Source organism: Phragmites australis, chromosome 1, assembly GCF_958298935.1.
Source record: "Phragmites australis chromosome 1, lpPhrAust1.1, whole genome shotgun sequence".
NCBI classification, from domain to species: Eukaryota; Viridiplantae; Streptophyta; class Magnoliopsida; order Poales; family Poaceae; genus Phragmites; species Phragmites australis.
Window position 1 is genome coordinate 52,824,962 of NC_084921.1, and position 15,082 is coordinate 52,840,043.

General features: G+C 41.2%; 2 protein-coding genes across 2 annotated transcripts; one reads left to right on the plus strand and one right to left on the minus strand.

The window, feature by feature from the left end:
- Positions 1 to 65: 65 nt before the first annotated feature.
- LOC133927101 (protein arginine methyltransferase NDUFAF7 homolog, mitochondrial-like) lies at positions 66 to 5,055 on the minus strand. The gene is made up of 13 exons (XM_062373405.1): positions 4,792 to 5,055; positions 4,593 to 4,704; positions 4,188 to 4,270; positions 4,039 to 4,104; positions 3,788 to 3,888; positions 3,489 to 3,607; positions 3,129 to 3,169; positions 2,619 to 2,707; positions 1,814 to 1,994; positions 1,573 to 1,689; positions 1,183 to 1,227; positions 599 to 730; positions 66 to 452 (listed from the first exon to the last, which is right to left on the minus strand). Exons 1-13 carry the CDS (start codon positions 4,906 to 4,908, stop codon positions 318 to 320), a joined length of 1,338 nt encoding a protein of 445 aa, XP_062229389.1. The 5' UTR covers positions 4,909 to 5,055; the 3' UTR covers positions 66 to 317.
- LOC133927109 (uncharacterized) lies at positions 5,037 to 6,298 on the plus strand. The gene has a single exon (XM_062373413.1). The coding sequence runs from the start codon at positions 5,183 to 5,185 to the stop codon at positions 6,167 to 6,169; it is 987 nt and encodes a 328-aa protein (XP_062229397.1). The 5' UTR covers positions 5,037 to 5,182; the 3' UTR covers positions 6,170 to 6,298.
- The last annotated feature ends 8,784 nt before the right edge of the window (positions 6,299 to 15,082 follow it).

The following is a 15,082-nucleotide window of genomic DNA, read 5'->3' on the forward strand; positions in this document are numbered from 1 at the left end:
AAACCACAACGGTTTAGGTTTACAATCACATCTGGACTGTACGGTAACGGCGGTGAAGAATAGAGTGGTGTAAAAAATTACTTTGATGCACGGGATTCAACTGAGTATATCACAATATTATTCACTGTTTCTAGCCAGTAAAGAAACTTGTCACCAAACTTACATAAAAAAGAACTTGAGCTTTTTCTAGCCAGTAGAGAAATTATGCAATCAACCCAAGACATACTCAACACACTGAACGAAGGCCTTCGGATAGTATGGTTCCATGAAGCTCCACTAGGCATGTCTAATTCAACAGAAGCAGCAGGGCAAGATGACTACTTCCTGTTGTGGGTAGGAACGCTCAGATAGAACTTCGTGTTCTTGAAATCGTCAAGAAGTGGATTATATCCATCTTTGGTCCTCGTCTTCAATGGCAGGCCAAACTCTTCCATGAAGGCTGCAGTATCAAGCTGAACGTGCACGATGGTTGACAAATAACAACAAAGGTTTAGTACGCCAGAGTTCGTCAGAGACGTGTAAAGCTAAATAGCTAGTAATTGAAGGTCGGCGCAAAATGAACTGCGGAGCAAAGTTGGCATAAACAAGACGAACTTACTACGATTGTCCTCCTCTTCTTCACTGGTTTAAATGCACCAGGGTTCTTCTGCTCTTTTGAGAAACCAGAGCAGTTATGGTCAATCTGCTCCAAAAGCCAAAAATCGGTTGGGAAGAAGATGTCTGCATCACCCTGGCGAGTAAATACAAACAAAGGTTGTTGGGTCATAAACGACACCACGTAATCTCCAGAGCAGTTATGGTCAATCTATTCCAAAGTCCAACGCCAGAAATCGGTTGGAAGAAAGTATCTGCATCACCTTGGCGCGTAAACACAACAAAGTTTGTTGGCTCGTATACATCACCAAGTAATGTATAACACTTATTTGCTAAAAAGCTTCTAGTGCAGCGCAGCTCAGTCTAGTCAGTTACATGAATCGTTACTAAATCTAGTAAGAATCTGCTGTTATGACCAAAAAGGTATCCTCCCAACTAGTACATCCAAAAGCATAAAAACAAGTGCTTTTGAGAAGTCACCGCAATGTTGGCCACCCTAGACAACTAAGGTCGATAGATTGTCTGACAATGACATATACACACACAATCTATTATGTGAATAAAACAAAAAGATAACTCTATGCATACCTGAGCATCAAGGTAGTTGCGATGATCTGATGTTTTCCCATCCTTCTACAAGGACAAAACAAGCTCAATGAGATAATCAGAAGCAAGGCCCATGATCCTCAATTGTAAATAAATTGGCAACTGTATCATCACACATAGGTAGCGTTTGGCAATGGGAAAAAAGGAGTGGGATAGGGAAAGAGAAATGAATGGAGAGTTAGGATAAAACTGGAAGAGAGATGGATGGTTGGGATTGAATTTCAGTGACCATATATATTTCCCTTTCCCAATCCCCTTGCTATCCGAACACCACCATAAGGAAATCAACAATTATTCTCAGGATAAGTAAGCTTTGCTGCCAACTAAAGCTTTACACACTTGATAAAGTAATAATCTATCATAACACGTTACCTTTGACAAAACCAACGGAGCTCTGTCACCAGGTATGCTAACATCTGGAAGATAGCTGAAGTCTGAAGCAATAAGGGACATGCTTGGTAAAGCTTGATGTAAAGTATCCATTAGTTGCTGCATAAGGATCAGAAGATAGGTTGTAAGCCTCAACACATCGATCAAGAACCTCACAAAATCACAAAGGTACAATGGTAGTATACGCAACATAACAAAGTTACAGTGCGTTTGAAAGACATACCAAGCATCCAGTCGGCAACCAAGCTCTCCGAGGTTTTGGGCATAGTTTTGACAAAACACCTTTTGCAGCAAATGATAATTTTTCACTGACAGACGTTTTCTCTTCACTCATGCCAATAATCTCGACACAGCGGGAAATTAATGGGTCTTTTAGTGGTTTGTAGACCTCAGAGACTTGTGAACTTTCTTCAGAAAAGGCATGTAAAACAGATTAATGAAAAAGAATAGAGTAGCTATATGATTTTCTAAAATAGTAGAGAAGGGGTTCATCCTCAATAATAACAACAATATATTAGTTCGCACAAAAATTAGCCAGGAGCCCGGGGATGGCACTTCTGTTCTACAAGGGAAAACTGGAAAAGGAGGCGACCCTTCAACAATAATATCAACTAAAATAGTGAACTACCTAACACAAATCAAGCATAAAAGCAGCATGCCATGGGGACACTGTAGAACAATGCAAAACCTTATGTAGAGCCATCTCAAAGATTTTTCCCTCTTTTAAGAATGAAACATATATTTGCCACCGCCATGCACAATCATCAGTCATGCGCTAGTAGCAACAGAGAGTCAGTTAAATGGATCGGTAAAAGGATTCTGTCAAATATGGGTACTGAGTAGCATAAGCTTGTTTGTTTCATCATATTTCCCCAAGTCTAGGATATCTCACCGATCTCACTTAAAACCCCACATGAACAATGTATAAGAGCAAAAATAGATATACTTCATCTACGGTAGTACAGATCAAAGGTCGTAGGCTCACAGCTATATTTGTCAGGAGTCTGAAAACAGAAAAAGTTGCAAACCTGCCATTTACTTTTTCAATCCACACTTCCATCCATGGAGAGACCTGATCTGGTGAATAGACAAGGTCATGTGGTAGATTGTCAAGTACCTGATATTCCAAAGAAAGAAAGTTACTGTTGGAGACAAAGATGTGAATTTCCCTTAAAAATGCAATATTTACTTTGCAGTATCATGACCAAAAAAGGATAACATCGGCGATATATGAATTGGAAATAGTTTGTATTTGCTACAATTTTTACACCCAGTAATCTTATATTGTTTTATAACCACGATATTACTACCAAACTAAATTTGACATCAGTTCATCTTGAGGTATGCATTGGCACATTTTCGTATGCCACAACATGCTAAATTGTATGCTTCAAGCTATTATAACCAACTTGACACATACTTCAATTTATAATTTAGGTGGTAGGGGGGGGGGGGATGGCATATGATGATGTCATTGTGCTCCTTTTCACACAATATACACAAGAAAATACTGAGAAGAAAGTCCCAGCAGAACATACCTCAAGCATTAGCACCCAACATGGATGAGGATCCTTGTGGCCTGCATAATAGAAAAGGAAAACTTATATCCAATCATGTCAAGGTACAAGAAATACCGATGCTATGTACCTAAATGTTTGATACAAATGTGACTGCCATCAAGTGATATTTAGGAAACAGTGTAATACAAACTTTAGATTAGATCTATCAGCATTGAACCAATACACCATCAAGGTACTTACATCGTAGAATATGGGATAGCACAAATGGAAATAATACAAAGAGGATTATCCAAGCTCACGTAGATTCAGAACATAGATTCAGAACAAGGAAGTATGTTTTAGGGTAGGTTGCCTACTCAATAGCAGGGGATAGCTTACCCCATCCAGATCTGTTAGTTGCATCACGGCGCTCTACCGTAAACTTTGACAAGTGGCTTTGTACTTCACCGACAGTTTCCAATTGCTTCTCGGCAATAGAGGAGCTAATCTCTACTGAGCTAGCAAATGAAGATAAAAGCAAGGCCAAAGCATATTTGATCACACGACATAAAAATGCTAGAATGACGAATGCATGGAAGCACGAAGAGCAACCACTACAGTACTGTGTATCTTTATATGACAGGCATGAATCATATTATTTTGACAATTCAAACAAGAATGAAGAAACAGATGCTTACATGTATTTCATATCATTGTAGACTTTTGGTGGAGCATTCAGCATCATGTAATCAAGTATGCACTTTGCACATGTCCCAGAACCACCACCAATCTCGTATATCTGAGTAAAAAGAATCCGTTTCATATGCAAAGTTGATGGCAAATGCTCCTTGATATTCATGAAATCAAACAACAGCAAATTCGGAGATTCTAAATGCAAATATGTAGCTTGAGGAGTGGAAGTATATGACAAGAAATCTTAAGAACAAACCTTCAATGGGACTGAAAGATTTGCTGTACGCAGAATTGACGCTGCTATTGCATAAGCATACCATGGCTGCATCAGAGGGGGAAAAAGGTGCATCAATGACCAAACTGAAAGAACCTCATTCTCTTTAACAGCTAAAGCACAAAGGGTACCTTAAAGAGTTCCACAGGAGTAAACCAAGCGATATCATGCTTCTTGTACAGCTTATCAAGATGATGCATATACGCCCTCCTCCCTACATGGTATTAAAGCACATTATTTTTTTAGGCGAAAGACATAAAAGCAAATTGTTCGCATCCTCAACGAAATGCCCAGTATATTAACACAGCATGACTAGAACCAGCATCGGACTATCAGAATGGAAGACAACCAAGTCCCAAATGCCACACGCACATCGCACATCGCACACAACTTGTTCGTTGAAATGCCATCCCGACGAACAAATAAAGAACAAGCCCTATGCGATCCCTACAATGCCGAAACACACACCAGACTTCCCCATAGGCGATGCACTCCTAGAAAAAAGTTGAGAAAATGAGCAGGACAAAGGAGACCACCCTGGAGCTTGTTGAAGCGGATGCTGGTGTCGAGCACGCCCACCGGCCCCGCCCGCTTGGAGAAATAACCATGGTTGGGGTCGTACAGCGCCGACCTCACGAAGTTGCGAACCTGCGAAGCTCCCCTGTTATTTACATCCGCCATAGCCACCGCCGCAGGGAGATCTCACTGTGAAAAAAAAAAGGCCTTGGCCTCTACCAGAATGGGCTTGTCGCCGGCGACGATCCCCGACGAGAATAGCGCCGCATGGGCCCACCTCGCGCGCAGCGCCAGGCGCCAGAGTGCGGGGATGTGTGCCGAGAACGGCGGCGCCATAGGGGAGGCGGCGGCGCGGCGCGAGTTCCCGTTCCTTCCCGAAACAGGTGCGGCTCGTTCGAGTTCGAGTCCGACCCGACTCGGGAACAGAGGACGGGACGAAGAGCTCTTTTCGGGTCCGTACCCGACCGCGGACCCGAACCCGACTCCCGCACGCCCCTCTCCGGGCGCGGCGGATCTATATACACAGCCCCAGTGGCACCATCGAGTCGGCCGCCATCCCTCACGCGCTCGCCGCAAGTCGAGAAGCGGAGGAGAGAGAGGAGACGGAGCAATGCCTCCCGGCAAGGATGGCCCGATCAGCCCCATCGCCAGCCCCCGTGAGCGCCTCGGGAGGTTCGCGAAGCGCAAGGATGCGCTGAAGAAGAAGATCCACGAGCTCGCGACGCTCTGCGACGTCGCCGTCGCGGTGGTCTGTACGGGCCCCGACGGCTCGGGCGACCCTGAGTTTTGGCCGTCGAAGGAGGAGGTCAATGCGGTGGTGAGGCGGTACAATGCGCTCCCGCCGGAGCAGCGCGGTAAGCACGTGGAGGACCACGCCGACAACGTCGCGCGCCAGCTCGCGGAGGAGGGCGGGAAGCTGGTCAGGGCGCTGGAGGGCGGTGTGTCCGGCGCGCTCGGGTCGTGGGAAGGCTCGCTCGAGGGCGTGACCGCGGATAAGCTCCGGGAGCTGCTCGCCTCCATCGATGGCTCCCTAGTGGCCGCGGCGAGTCGGGTCCTGAAGCTGCAGCCACCGCGCTACGGCGCGGCCGATCGCGCCAGGGTCTTGCTGGGTCACGTGGACGGGGTCACGGTGGAGGAGGACTCCGTGTCCGTGACGGGCAACGGGAAGCGGCGGCCGCAGCCGCGGGGCGAGGCCGACGCGGGTGGCGGCGGGCTTGGACTGCCTAAGAAAAACCCCAAGTTGCCCAATGCCGCGCCCGAGTTCGCGGACGAGGTCGTGGCGGAGAACTCCGTGCCGGGCGAGGACGTCAGCGACGAGGTGCAGATACCGCAGCCGCCAGGCGACACCGACGCCGACGATGCCGAGTGGATGAGGGACCTGGTGAAGGCTCTCGAGAAAAAGGCCCAGCCGTGTACGGCAGCCGGCGCCGGGATCGAGTACATCAACGTGGGCGGGTACGTGATGGAGCGCGACGCCTACGACTTCATCCGGTGCGACCTCGGGATGCCTCCGCCGTGCATCGGACCCGACTCGCCGGACGACGACGGCGAGCCGCTGAGGCTGTGGTCGTGGGACAACACCATGCCGCCCCCGTAAGTAAGCGCGTGCTACCCAGATGTCGAGCGGGATGACGCGACGAGTTCGATCGGCGATTTCGGACGATGGCTTTGCCGGACTCTGGCCGCCCCTCCGCCGCCGGCATGGCAATTTTGGGTGATGGCTTCGCTGTACTCTCAATCGCCGCCGTCGCCGTGTCGTTCCCTTGGGAAGCTCGTTTTGTGAATAAGCAATTCAGCATTGCTATGCATTGTTAGGATGGATGTTGTAAAAGTCGAAGACACGATCAAACTCAGGTTCAGTCGCCGAGAATTTAGCTCCCTTGGTATTAGTGTCAATTTGGTAGTGATGTGCTAGTAAGGGACGCGCATCCTCTACTATTGTTTCTCAAAGTCACCGGAATGCACAGTAAAATGAGTCTGGATAAACAGTACCCTGACATATTCTACTGTATTAAGTTACTGTAGCAGTTAATCTGGTGCACCTATTCCAGATCTAACGGTTAAAAAAAAAAATCCAATATCACGGTATTGTTCATCCTCTGACTTTGCTTCTGCGAAGTCAGAGGATACGAGTCCGCTAGTAAGAGTAGCAATCTTGTGAATATATCTTAAACTTACAGTGAGATTTGATATCTACACTAATCATTACAGTAATGATCGGTTTAATGAAATATTGTTAGATCTATTTAAATGCGTTGGAGTGGCCGGTCGAACTGAGCAGGTGGTCTTTGAGCAGGCGATCTTCGAACATGTGATCTCCGGATATGGTTATTCTTGACCAAGTGATCTCTGGCTATGGTTATCCCTAACCAGATTTTCAAGCAGATGATCTCTGGCTAAGATGATATCTGATCAGGCGACCTTTGAGCAGGTAGTGCATGTTTCTGACTGGTCGAATTCGAGCATATGGTCTCCGAGCAGGTGACGGATCGAGCACTGACTGTTCAAATTCGAGCACATGGTCTCCAAGGAATGGTCAGACAGCTGGTCTCTAAGTAGGTGGAAGGACTACTTGGATTCGAGCATATGGACACAGAGAGCAATCGGTCTCTAAGCAGGTGGTCAGATCGAGCAGGTAGTCGAATCCTAGAAAGCTAAACTGCAATAAAGGATATTTAGGTAGATGTATGAGAATTTACGTGGTCGAATAGAAAAGATATATTATTTATAGAAAGTTTGAATACCAGATAGCATAGCTAAAACATATCTATAAGTCTTACTCAGTTTGAATCAGGAGTCCTAATTTTTTACGGCTAAGATCTACCACCCTTTAAATATGAAAGTGTCATGACCAATTGAGAAATCATTCAATTGATCAAACACAATTTACATTACCTTTCATTTTTTTTATCTCTTTTTATCCTAATTCTCTTTTCCAACCTACATTGCTACTCGTTCTTGATCTCGATGACCAATGACAAGTCATCGACCATCTGCGCTCTGACGGGGTCCCTCCCGAGCATGAGTGACACCAAAGGTCTGACGATGCAGTGCAACGATCAGGATACCCTAGGTGCTGCTCGCTAGATATTACACACAAGATGCTCAGTGTTTGGTGTGCGACATCTTTTTGCGTCAACATATTTTTTGGCAACTCCGTTGGGGAATCGATCTATTCCCTAGCCATGACAAACGGATTTGAAGTCGACCCCGACAACATCACTGTGCACAAGCAATTGAGGAGCTAGATGAGGAGGCACAACGAGAATATGAGAAGCACAAGATTGAGTTTGGTAGGGCATTTGCTTTGCGCTACCAAAAGACGAGACAGAGCGTTATCCGGGAAGGAGGATATTTCACGCCTATCTATAACAAGCCCAATATAACTCCCACTGTAAATAACGCACCTCTTACTAAAGAGAAAGTTGTTTTGATGATGAGTAAGTAGGTGCTTTAGTGTCTAATGCGTTGGATAGATTGTTACCTAGTCATCTTAATGTTATGGGTTTTGAAATGCAAAATGAAAAAGATCTGAAATAGCCTGTTTTGCCTCATGCTAATGGTAGCAGTAATAGCGGCATCCAGTATGGCTCCTCGCTTGTTAACGCATCGGCAGCAGGTACACCATCTAAAGCTACATCGTAGGGTGCGTCGGTGCAACATATACATAGCCAAACTAATGTGATAGGTTTGGTTGATCACGGTACATCACCACATGTTATTCTAAGTACTGCTATACCCGAATCAGTAGCTCCTATGCATTCATCATATGCAAATGCTAATATGGTCAATTCGGGTGCGCCTAATGTTGGCAATTACACTAGTAGAGGAGAAAATTCATCAAATTTGCAAGCACCTTTGTACCGCAGTGTAGCATACAGTGTGCCTCTTGTGCCACCTTAAGGTTCCAGCATTCCATATGGTCCACTACCTGCTAGTAATTTCAACAGTTCTCCGCAACCTATAACATATGCACAGCTGAACTATACTACATATGCCTATGAAACATCACAACCCAATATTTTTAGGCCACAACAACCAGTTGATGGAGCACCCACTTGGCCTACAACTGAACCATATATGGGGTTTGAAAATGTTAGAGAGCAAGTGGTTAATACTTTGAGAGTGCATCGGAATAGAGCCCAAAGGTAGAGCACATGTATATCAAAGACCATACCTTGATTTCTATGAAAAATATTTAGTATCCCAGAGGGTTTAGAGTGTCTAAATTTATTAAGTTTACTGGAGATGATGGTAGAACCACTTTAGAGCATGTTGGTCAATTTATTTTGCATTGTGGTGAAGCTAGTGCTAGCGATGCATTAAAATTGAGATTGTTTCCTTTATCATTGTCCGATCTTACATTTACTTGGTTTACTGCCTTGACACCTAATTCTATTTATACATGGTCTCAATTAGAACAAAAATTTCATGAGTATTTTTATACCAGGGATACTGTGCTTAGATTGTCACATTTAACATAAGTTAAACAAAAACACAATGAGCTTGTCACTGATTATATTCGAAGGTTTTGAGATATAAGGAACATATGTTTTAATGTGACAATATCCGACAAAGACTTGGCTAATCTAGCTTATTCTGGTTTCTCACTTAAAAGAAAAGCTATAGAATCATGATTCCCTAGATGTTAGTCAAGTGTTACAAAAAGCTCTGGCTCAAGAGAGCCATGCTAAGGAGTGTAGGAGTTTTCAGATGTCAAATGACAAAAGTCTAAGTTGATCGTTCTAATGTTCACATACTCGAATATGAATCCAAAAGGTTAGATGATGACGATGTTTATGCGTGTGTGGCTGAATGAGATTGGTCTTCTAAGTCTAAACTATTTATTTGCTCTGCTCTTAAGCCTATACCTCCCAAAAATCGGCAAGAAGAAGTCAAATATACTTTTGATGTAGCAAAGTGTGATAGAATTTTTTATTACTTGCTACAAGAAAAATAGATTAAGTTGTCTCATGGTCATGTAATTCCACCACTAGATGAATTAAAGAGACGAGCTTACTATAAATGGCACAATTCTTATTCTCATGCAACCAACGATTGTAATATTTTTCGTTGACAGATTCAATCGGCCATCAATAAATTATGATTGAAATTTACGAAGGTGAAAGTAGATAAACAACCGTTCCAAGATAATGTGGTCGATTTCCAAATCAACCCGAAACAACTAAAGGAAAGAACATAATCGTTGGTGAAGAAAGATCTAAGTCTTTGGGGAAAAACAAAAACTTGGTAAGAAAAGTGTTACTTGAGAAAACTCCCGAAGGTAAAGAATCAATCAAGATTGTGGTACACACTTCAGGCATCAGGGGGGCATGATCACAATGCTAAGCCAAGGATGATTAAACCAAAAAGGCCGGAAATTGGCAGGTGGAAGGTTAATGAAGCGATGAGACATGCCAAGGTTAAGAAGATCAAGCCCACCTTCGAGCATCTTTTTTAAATATGAGAAAGACAAGATCGTCCGAGCATATGTGAGCCGACCAACCGAGTTTAAGCGACCAGGATCACCTTCAAGGCAGTGAGCGTGTGATCATCATCGACAATAGGAAGATTGTACTACCGCCATTTACCCACCGCCTGGGCAGTCGACGCCATTGCTACGAGCGCTCCCTCCTATGCCATTTCCTCCTTGCCTGACGTGGGGTTATGATGGTATGTGGATACTTTCTCCTCCTCCCATGCAATATTCTCCTTTTCATTCGGGATGGACATCACCAGGGAGACCGATGTTTGATAGAATATCACGTCCTGTCCATGACTGATTGGGGAGTATAAATCATTCTAGTGATGTTCAACATACTAAAGCTATGAAAAAAGGTATACCGAGTTAAGGAGGGTGAAATTTCTACTCAAATTCCATATTCTAATGTTGATAAAACAAGGATCACTACTGCTAATATTATTGAGATTGGTTCAATCAAAGTGGTTGCTAAAGAACTGGATAGTGAACCGATTGTCTTTAGTGATAATCCGATCAAGTCTAAACATATACCTGCTACTGTCCAAGTTGCTCTAAAAACTAATGATCATGAAGCGAGCAACAACAATCAACTTTCTAAATACCTATAGCCGAGGTGGTGTCTTTCGGGTTTATCCCACACAAAGAAGAGAATGTTGCAGCGGCTACGCAAACAAGAATTAATAGAGCGACAAGCCAAAAACTTACAGGATGCTACCTTCAATGAGGTTAAACCAATGCAACACGTGAAGCAAATATGGGGGCCAAAGCAAGTTACTACAACTGTACCAATATCAGCTCTTATGCTAGTTTCTACATCGGCATCTGTGCACATGCCTACACAAGATGATAAGGAAGATGAAGAACTGGTCGTTATGGTAATTCGTTGACACACACTAATGGCACTTCATCGACCAAAGGTATAGATATCAATATGGTTTTCGTTTTACCTTCGGAGTTTCATACTATAGATGATGGTGAAGTGACTCAATTGGATTTGAGACCGAAGGAAGCTATCTTTGAAAAGCCAAAGAGATAGATTGATATTTCAAACCATTATATGTTAATGGTCATATCAGTGGGAAGCTAATTTCAAGAATGCTAGTTGATAGTGGAGCTACAATGAATCTGATGCTGTATTTAATTTTCAAAAAGCTTGGTAGAGACGACGATGAGTTGATAAAAACTAACTTGACGCTTAATGAATTCACAGGTGATTCTAGTGAGGTCAAATGTGTTATCTCTATAGAACTTACTATTGTAAGTAAGACATTACCCACTGTCTTGTTCATCGTCGAGGTGCAAGATAATTATAGCGTTATTCTTGGACATTATTAGATTCATGTAAATAGTTGTGTTCCCTCTACTTTGCATCAGTTTTTGATTCAATGGGTAGACGATGATATAGAAGTGGTGCATGTGGATACTTCGGCCTATGTTACTTTGGCCGATGCTTCAGTCGATTGGAGATATGGTAATACTAAGTGCTTGTCGGGATTTGATCTTTCCGATTATGATTTTCTTAGCATCTCTAAAGATGGTTTTGTATTCGTGGTTGTAAGGTCGGTTTGTGATAATCGGTTAAATAATGCAGTGTATCAATGAGTAGAGATAGGAACTTAGAATGGCCACAAAAGAATATGGAACAATATTGTTTAGATAATACCAACATATGTTAAGCCATTGAGGACTTAGATGAGTTAGGTAAGTAAGATCAAGGTTTTTTGTTGGCTGATCTATTATAGTAGGTGGATATAGGTGATGTTACCATACCAAGGCTGACATTTGTAAACAAAAATATGAAAGTCAATTACAAGACTAGAGTAATTGAGTTGCTTAGATAATACATTGATTGTTTCGTTTGGGAGTATCATGAGATGCCGAGACTTGACTGAGAGCTGGTAGAACATCAGTTGCCCATTAAAGTAGGATTTAGACCTTATAAACAGCCACCTAGGAGATTTAATCCTAACATATATGATCGGATTAAATAAGAGATAGACCGATTATTGAAAGCTGGGTTTATTATTAGGCCATGCAATTATGTAGATTAGATCTCAAATATCATCTCGGTTGAGAAGAAGAGCAACGGTAAGTTGCAAATTTGTATTGATTTTAGATATTTGAATAGAGCTACTCATAAAGATGAATATCATATACATATAGCCAATATGTTAATTAATGATGCTTTAGGATATAAAATAATTAGTTTTCTTAATGGTAATGCTGGTTATAATAAAATTTTTAAGGCCGAGTAAGATATGTCTAAAATGGCTCTTCATTGTCCTGATTTTATTGGTTTATTTGAGTGGGTGGTTATGACATTTAGGTTGAAAAATGCCGGTGCTACTTATCAAACGGCTATGAATTTTTTATGATTTGGTTGGAGTTATATTAAATTAGATGATAATGATTATCATTTATCCAATTTGAGGTTAACCTTTGAAAGAATGCATCGGTATGATTTGAAAATGAATCCATTCAAATGTACTTTTTGTGTGTCGGCTAAATTTTTTTTAGGTTTTATAATACATGAGAGAGACATAAAGATAGATCCTGTTAAAATAAAGGCTATACAAAAAGGTTCAGACACCTATATGTAAAAGAGATATGCAAAAGTTCTTGGGTAAGGTAAATTATTTGAGGAGATTTATATCAAACATATCCGGAAAAGTTAGTGCTTTCACGCGCATACTTCAGTTGAAAAATGAGACCGAATTTGCTTGGGGGGCAGAACGGCAACTTGCATTTGATGAGATCAAGAAGTATTTGTCTATTCCTTCGGTGCTTCAAGCACCTAAATCCGGATTACCTTTTCAGCTATACATTTCTGCGGGAGATAAAGTGGTCATTGCTATTTTGACACAAGAAATTAATGGCAATGAATATGCAGTTACATACTTGAGCCAATGCCTCTTGGAAGAGGAAATGAGATATTTCTTTATTAAAAAATTATGCTTATAGTTGTATTATGCTTGCACAAAGTTGATGCATTACTTGCTATCTAGTACTTGCGTAGTAGCATATCAAACCGATGTGGTCAAATACATGTTGCAAATACCAATTTTAAGTGATAGAATTGTCAAATGGGCTTATGCACTTATAGAGTATGATCTGGCTTATGAGTCTTTGAAATCTATAAAAGGCTAGATTATGGCTAATTTTATTATTGACCATCAGATTAATGATAGTCATAGTTTAGAATTCAGTTATATATCTATTAAACTATGAAATCTTTATTTTGATGGTTCGGTTTATGTGGTAGGACAATGTGTTGGTCTTATTTTTGTTTCAATTAAAGGTGTTGTTTTTAAAATATCTTGTCGTTTGGAGTTTTTTTTTTTTACTAATAACCAAGCCGAATATGAAGCTTTCTTATTTGGATTAGAAATCTTAAGTTATATGGGTGTAAAGAATATAGAAGCTTTTGGTGATTCATTGCTAATTGTATAGCAAGTGTTCGGTAATTATCGATGTTTTGACAAATCACTAAATAGCTATCTTGATAAATGTCTAGACATCATTGCCATCTTGGATGATTTTACTATCAGTCATGTGTCTAGAGATGATAATTTTAGAGCTAACGACTTAATGCAACAAATATCTAGTTATCAAGTTGATATAGGCAAATTCTTTGTGTTTGAAATATCGATGCTTGAAAATATTGATCATTGTATAGCCGGATATGAGTTCTTGAATTCGGTTATATCTTCTCCAGTGAGAGAAAATGTTGAAGTGGCTGAATCTAAGGATTGGAGAAGACCTTTAATTTATTATTTGAAGGATCAAAGCAAAAGTCTTGGTAGAAATATTCGGTGACAAGCCTTCAAATATGCATGGTTGAATGATGATCTATATCACTGAGTCGTAGATAGTTTGCTTCTCAAGTGCTTGGATTCAGATCAAGCAAGAATTGCTATATGAAAGGTACATGAAGGCATATGTGGCACATATCAATCAACACGTAAGATGAAATGGTTATTTAAAAGAGCTGGATTCTATTGGTCCACTATATATAATAATTACTTCATGTATTATAAGGGATGTAAGGCATGCCAATTAGTTCCTGCTGTTATGATGCATCCTATTATTAAACCATGATTGTTCTGAGGATAAGGCTTAGATTTTATTGATGAAATATGCCCTTCATCGTCTAAAGGTAATTGCTTTATTTTGATGGTTATTGATTATTTCACCAAGTGGGCTGAAATTGTTCCTCTTAAGAATATGACACACAAGGAAGTGATTGATTTTATTTTAGAGCATATTATTCATAAATTCGGCATTCTGCAAATTTTAACGGATCATAGTACTTTATTCATGTTACATCAGATACGTGAATTTGCTGAGTCATTAAAAATTAAGCTTATCGATTCATCTTCATATTATACCTAGGCTAATTGTCAGATCGAGTTTAATAATAAAATTTTGATTAAGCTTATCCAGAAGAAAATAGAGGAACATCCCAAAAAATGACATGAATTTCTATCGGAGGCTTTATGGGCACACCGTATTTCTAGATATAGTGCCATTAAAGTAACACCGTATGAACTTATTTATGGATAAGAGATTGTACTGCTTGTTGAAGTAAATCTTGGTGCTTTGAGGTTAGCCGAGTAGAACAACATGTCGCATGTGGATTATTATGATCTAATACATGATTGCTGAAGTGACAGATGAAAGGTTACAAGCTTTAAGAGAAATTGAGAAGGATAAATTAAAAGTAGTAAAGCCTACAACAAGAAGGTAAGAGCAAAGTTATTTCAAATTAGAGATCTTGTATGGAAGACTAAGTTTGACAAGTGGTCTCTGAGCTAGGAAGGTCTATACAGAGTTGTAAGTATCGTCCTCGAAAATTCCTATTTGTTAGAAACCTTACACAGGAATAAATTACATAAAGCTATTAACGAACAATACTTGAAGAAGTATTATCCTAGTGATACTTAGATAAAATATGGCCAATGCTTTGCTTACCATCGTTATGAGAAACAAGTGAGGATATTGTTTTGTGTCAAACATGTATGTTTACCA

Excerpts from the sequence above, each read along its gene's own strand:
- LOC133927101 (XM_062373405.1), bottom strand. The coding sequence starts at position 4,908 with ATGGCGCCGCCGTTCTCGGCACACATCCCCGCACTCTGGCGCCTGGCG. Across the intron at positions 3,889-4,038 it reads ATCTTTCAGTCCCATTGAAG|ATATACGAGATTGGTGGTGG; the intron begins GTTTGTTCTTAA and ends CTTTTTACTCAG. Across the intron at positions 1,690-1,813 it reads GGTTGCCGACTGGATGCTTG|CAACTAATGGATACTTTACA; the intron begins GTATGTCTTTCA and ends ATCCTTATGCAG.
- LOC133927109 (XM_062373413.1), top strand. The coding sequence starts at position 5,183 with ATGCCTCCCGGCAAGGATGGCCCGATCAGCCCCATCGCCAGCCCCCGT.